Source organism: Drosophila pseudoobscura, chromosome X (genome assembly GCF_009870125.1).
Source record: "Drosophila pseudoobscura strain MV-25-SWS-2005 chromosome X, UCI_Dpse_MV25, whole genome shotgun sequence".
Taxonomy (NCBI): Eukaryota; Metazoa; Arthropoda; class Insecta; order Diptera; family Drosophilidae; genus Drosophila; species Drosophila pseudoobscura.
The window spans coordinates 8,946,103-8,952,331 of NC_046683.1; the positions used below are offsets into that span (position 1 = coordinate 8,946,103).

At 45.0% G+C, this 6,229-nt stretch overlaps 1 protein-coding gene across 1 annotated transcript; it reads left to right on the forward strand.

Annotated features, from left to right (window-relative positions):
* The first annotated feature begins 1,414 nt into the window (after positions 1 to 1,414).
* On the forward strand, positions 1,415 to 3,042 carry LOC6901651 (uncharacterized). The gene is made up of 3 exons (XM_002134284.3): positions 1,415 to 2,137; positions 2,199 to 2,601; positions 2,712 to 3,042. Exons 1-2 carry the CDS (start codon positions 1,564 to 1,566, stop codon positions 2,528 to 2,530), a joined length of 906 nt encoding a protein of 301 aa, XP_002134320.2. The 5' UTR covers positions 1,415 to 1,563; the 3' UTR covers positions 2,531 to 2,601; positions 2,712 to 3,042.
* The last annotated feature ends 3,187 nt before the right edge of the window (positions 3,043 to 6,229 follow it).

Below are 6,229 nucleotides of genomic sequence, written 5' to 3' on the forward strand. Positions count from 1 at the left end.
CGCCTGCCGCACGACTGATTCAGGCCAAAAGGAAAGGGTTACCAGCCCCAGCTCCGAGCCCAGCCGCATTGACTCACGTATATATTTTATCTATAATTTTCACAGCAAACCTTTTGGGGCCAAGAACTTGCCAGGCTTGCCACCGCACTCCTTGCCCCATGCCTCATTCCCTGATTTTTAATTTCTACCCCACTCTCTCCTTGGGCCCTGTTTATTAGTCTGCGTTTGGCGGCTGCTCCTTGGCCATAAATCCTGCAACGTGTCTTGCATTCAATTTCTCGTTTCAGTCTCTCCACACTTCCCCACTGCTCTCCACATTGTTTCGTTTCGTTTGTTTTACTGTCAAAGATTACGCGGGACTTTAAGTGCTCTACAAGGTTCGCCTGGTCCTTGGCCTTGTCCTATGCTCTTTGTCCTCGAGGTCGGACCAAAATGTGCGCTCCCGAAATCAAGCCAGAATATGCTCCACAAGAGCTCAGGCCTGAGGCATCAGCACTGGCAAATTTCCTTTTTTATGTGCGTGTAGTTGTTGTCTTTTTTAATTTTAACCAGCAATTTTTTAAAACCTTTGTCTGCCGCTGGTTGGCAAGAGTTCCTTAATGCCTGCACTGGATGGGAATTTTACAAATTACATACATAATACACATTTAGATATACATATGTACATATGTATATACATATAAATACATATACATTTAGATATAGATGTATGTATATACCAAATATACCGCCTCAATTTCCTGAGGAAGCTTCAATTTTCGCACACTCGGAACCGAGATTTGTACAGCTGTCCGCCGAATTCTTGACTTCTTCTTCTTCTTGACTTCAGGGCTTCAGGGTAAACAGGCCAAGCTACCGATTGGTCCCACTGTGGCGCCACAGACTGACCATATTCAGAAAATCGTAGCCGGCCAGGCTTCTGTTCGTTGCAGTCTTGCTGCGACTGGTTCTCGGCGATCTCGGAGTATCTTCGGACTTCATTGAAACCACGAGAGCTGACGGTTCCATGTTCGCGACGGTCTTCAGCACGTCACTAGTCTGAGGATCGTTTTGCGCACTAGATTTGTTCCCGCGGAGTTGGAATGCAGCACATAGTGTCGGTAAAGGGCCGACAAATTGCTGAATTTCTTCTAGAAATTTTATAATGTGATAACTATTTCTAATTGTTTCTATCATCCCGTTTTATACGAATTAAAAACAGTTTTATATCGCACGACATAAGGCGCCAAATCAATAAAAAAAAACAATCATCGCTTTGCAACATTGAAATGCCGCGAACAGCTGATCGTCAGCTTATCAATCGATGCTGCTATTATTTTGTGCATTTTTTTAGTATATATCTACTCGGTATGATATCGCAGCTAGCTTTATTTCGTCGCCATCTTGAAATACCAGACGGAATGTCAAATCTTTCAAGCCTATCGATAACTCCTTACATTTTTTCCTGACCGACACGTCGAATCGTTTCTGACAAAGTAAAATACTTCCATTTCTGATTGAAAACATATATTTTTTCGCGTTATTTCTCGGGAAGTTGTAAACTGATCATCCATCTACGCAATCATGTCGGACAAAACACCGAATCCTAATTGGGCTCATGTGCTCAGCGACAGCCGTGAAATGCCGTCTTCTGCTGCCACAGCTGCAGATGCAGATGATGCTGCCGAGGAGTCTCCTGTCTCCTCTGAGTGGGTAGACGATTTTGTAGCAGACGATGACTTTGAGGAAAGCGATGAAATGGAGGACTTTGAAAACGGCTCTCTCGTTTATGTCCCGCCAATTGAACCACCGAAATTTCAGCCGAATACGTTTCTCCCCATTCAACAAGAGCCAACAAGCTGGCAGAACGGCCAGCCGCTACACAAGCCGATTCCACATTACGCTGTTCAACCAGAACTTTTACCGCTCCAGGCTCCACCAAGCGCACTGCCACCACAGGCAGAAGCACAGGAAGCTCCACAGGAAGCATCATCAGACCCAGAGATCTTACCACTGACGAGCCTTGACTCAAATGTTCTGCATAAGCGCTTTCCATCACAGAACCCTATGCAGCAGCAGACTTGCATGCTGCAGGGCGCCATGCCCCAAGCTTGGCGAAGTGGCCTGTCCAGTGCCTTCGTTTCATATCGCCCAACTGGTAAGTGAAATCATCTTGGACCGTGGCTCCTTAAACAGTTCCGTCTTATTCCGTCCACCAGCTGACCCCGAGAACGATCCCTCAGGAGCACAAGCACTGGAAAGCTTGGTACACCGTCAGCCGACAGGTGTGCTGAGTGGCCGCGGACACGGAGGCACACACGCAGACGGTCGCGGACGCGGACGCGCACGCGGACACGGACACGGAGACACATTGCGGGACCTGGCTCCCACTGGAGGGACACAGTCCATGGTAGGGCAGGATGTGGGTGTGTTGCCCGGGACACGCCATGACGATAACGCACCAGGGCCACTGCTGGACCTTAATCCTGAGTTCCTTGAAAGTCCCGAACCACTACGTTCCACATTATTTTCACAGTTTTGGCAAGAGTAGCCATACCTGCCCGATTGTATCTGTCGGCTGGGAAGAAAGTCTTTGTTGCAATGGAAGCAGAACATACAAAGGTACACAAATGAACTGGACAGCAGCACTGTATCCACTGCCTGTCCCCGACCTATATGTACACCATCTTAAACATCACTTGCTCATCTAAAACAATGTTTCTTTCCCACAGACGAAGCACGACTCAAGCCAGCTGACGGGGACCACGGCCACAGGAGATGGGTATTTTTTCCGCTCGAACAACACACATATCACACATACACCATTCTATTTTTTAAAAAACTAGACTTAACAATACACTCATGGTATCAGTTCAAAATTATATAAAAGTTTCGCATACAAGACAAGACACAGAATCGATTGAACAAAAAAGAATTGTAATTTCTGAAAAATTATAATGATTCAATGAAAATATATTTTTCCATACATACATCCGACAACATCCTGATAAATGTACAAACAATCCATTAAATCGAATATGCTACGCATATATTCTGCGAAAGAAGTTATTACTTTTAAATTATATTTAGACCTTTAAATGATGGAATATCTAAGTATGTTTCTTTCTCGTAGAAAACAGTTTTCTCTATGCATACATATGTATACCTACTTATATGATATATGTGTGCATAATATTATAAAAGTTTTCTTGTTTTTTTAGTTTTACATAAATCTTTATAGTATACTCGATTGAGACATATGTAACCCAATTTGTTCTCCATTTTGATATCTGTATGAACTTACTTGAATTATTCCTTCATCTGTATACATATAGGACCAATAGAACTAGAACAGTTTGGGTGGGTATATACCCATACAGACCAAATGCAATGCCAATACTTGTAAATGTGGATGTACATATCAATTTTAAGAATGATATAGAATCGAATCGTGATAGTAATGATTTATTCTGTCATTTAATTCGCCTCAAAGTGTGATAATTCTAGATAAATCATTGGCTAATGTTTTCCGATACTTTCTTGACATTCCGCAGACTGATATGCTGCCTGCCTGAAAACCTTGAACTGAACCTATTGTCTGAGAACCAATGAAATATAAGACTATGGAAGAATCTATACCCATCGTGCCACATTACATATGGTTTTGCTGATATAATAACACTCTGTTAGACCATCTGAGAGGGAAAATAAGTGTCGAAGCGAGTGTCGAGTGTCGAAGGTCTCGTCTCCCAAGATCTGTAATTCCATACGTATTCAGATGTGATCTGAACTCTCCCTCTACCTCTTCCACTCTCATCTAACAGAAAAAATGGTAAAATCTAAAGCTAGTTACGTAATGTAGGCATTTAAGATAATACCCCCGACATCCGGCTGCCACATCGAGGGCATTTGATTAGTCAACAAGCCACGGCCCCGCCAAGTCCAGGCCCAAAATCTATCCAATCAATACGAAAAAATCTTGAGAGCAAACTCAGCGCCAAATGAATTATTTATTTGGATTTATTTGAGGCCGAGTAAAACAAATGACCCAAGCCAACAACAATCGCCGGCCGCCTACCAGAAACATTAGAGGGAAAGCCATACGCTTGCTCCTGTTGCTCCCCACGCCCCCCACACACACATACGGACGCACAGGAAAATAATCGAGAGAAAAAAAAAGATACGGGGATAGAAACCGGACGGAGAGTGGAGAGCTGCAGAGCTGACAACAAAGCGAAAGTGGCATAAATAAATAAAGAGCAAAACACAAAGCATATTAGGCTAAGCTACTTGCGATTTCCGTTGCACGTCCGTCCTGCTATAAAAATGCGGAAGCTGATTAGCCAGCCCGGCCCCAGAACCACCCACAAAAACCACCTTCGTCCCCACCGACTCACCGACTCACCAACCCCAACCCCAAACACCATAGCCAAGGAAAAAATGAACTCCGTGGCAATCTTGGATAGACGGCGGCGAACCATTCAGCAGACCCTTGGACCCCAGACCGGGGGTGGTTGGATTTTATGAGGCACGAAAATTTACAACGCCTCTGGGGTTGTCTTCAGACCCAAGACCAGCCAAAAAAAGAAAGAAAAAAATAACAACGATGAAGACTGTATAAAAACGAAGAAAAGAAAGAAGTTGCCAAGTCTCATAATCGAAATTGGTCACAGGTGGCCCCAAGCTCAAGTTGACCAATACCCGGACAGCCCTAGGACCTGGACCGGGACCGGGACCGGTCCCGGGACTGGGACAGGAACTGAGCTTATTGAAATTAAATGTGCTGGCCAGCAGATAATACCCATTTAAGGCGTGTTTAGTTAACTTGAGTTTGATTTGGGTGACCGTGACCCCTCGCCGGGTGTCCCATCGGAGGTAATTTATTGTGAAACTGAAGCTATTCTCAGGACATTCGATTAGAGATTGGAGTAGGAGCGAACGATAAGGAGGGTTGGAAGGGGGGGTTGTCTTCTCAATCAAACGCCCACTCTCTATCGCCTCTACTTCTGGCCACGTAAATTAAGAAAAATTACCAAGGCCTTCCTTTTGGGGCAACCTCCTCAGACGAGACGAATGTGTCAACTCAAGACAACATAACATCGCCTCGCTGCTGGCCCTCTGCGTTTTATTTGGACTAAATTTTTAATCAAATCAAATGACAGAAATCATTAATTTTGCTTCAGCTAGACATTTGGACCATTTCTCAAAAAAAAAAAAACCAAAAAAAACTAGAATGAAAAGAAGGAAGAAGACAACAGAGCAAAATATTTTCTATTTGCATGCTTAAAATCTTAAAGTATTCATTGAGCCAGAATCTACTAGGGGGATTCATTGAACTTCTGGATCTATTTTAGTCCCCTTTCCACTACTTCTTATACAAGAATGGTATTCCTTTCTTGAATCGCAAGATTCAAGATCTCAAAACGCTCTAGGCTATTTCTTATCGTGCTCTCTATATGGAACAGGGCCGTCCATCTATCATGAGCAGATAATCTGTGACAGCCACCAGCTGACTCATCCCGTGAGGGGAAGGAAGGGGGAACTGATCCTGGCAGCAGCCCACTCCATCGTCCTGTGCTAGCAAGTCATCTATCACAGGGAGCTGATCTTTAATTATTTGAACGATTCAATTGACATTTGTAATAGTTTTTGCCTTGCCCAACTCCCACATCATTTTGGGAGCTGGAAACATGTGTCCCTGACACAACATGGGAGCTGCCCTGCCCTGCCCTGCCCTGCCCACCGAGGGCTAGTTGGATAGGACGGATGCTGACGAGCGGACATTGATAAATCACATATGGATGTGCGCTTGAGGTTGGGCGTTGGACGTTGGGCGTTGGGCCATGGGGCTATGGCTGTACAAACGTATACGTTCCGCTGTTGTTATTTCTTTCCACTTTTTCAGATGTTTCGAAAACGCGACGTTGCAAACAAACCGGCAACCGAGCGACCGACCGACCAGTCAACCAACCCCGCCGTAGTCGCAACCCCCAAACCCCAACCCCCCACACTAGCGGCCCAAAGTGCACACGCTTTTCTGCAGCGACATCAAATTACGAACTCATTATTGTTAGCGACGACAATGGGGTACCGGTACTAGGGTTTTCTGGGATACACGTACCCATCTCACTCTCTATCTCTCCCTACTTCTCCCGTAGCTGGACAGGAACTCGGTTTCTGGAACTGGGGACTGGGAACTGGGGACTGGGAACTTGGGACTGGGGACTGGCGACTGGTTCCTGGGTTCTGT

Coding starts and splice junctions, on each gene's coding strand:
- LOC6901651 (XM_002134284.3), top strand. CDS start 1,564: ATGTCGGACAAAACACCGAATCCTAATTGGGCTCATGTGCTCAGCGAC. Junction 2,138..2,198: donor CGTTTCATATCGCCCAACTG/GTAAGTGAAATC, acceptor TCCGTCCACCAG/CTGACCCCGAGAACGATCCC.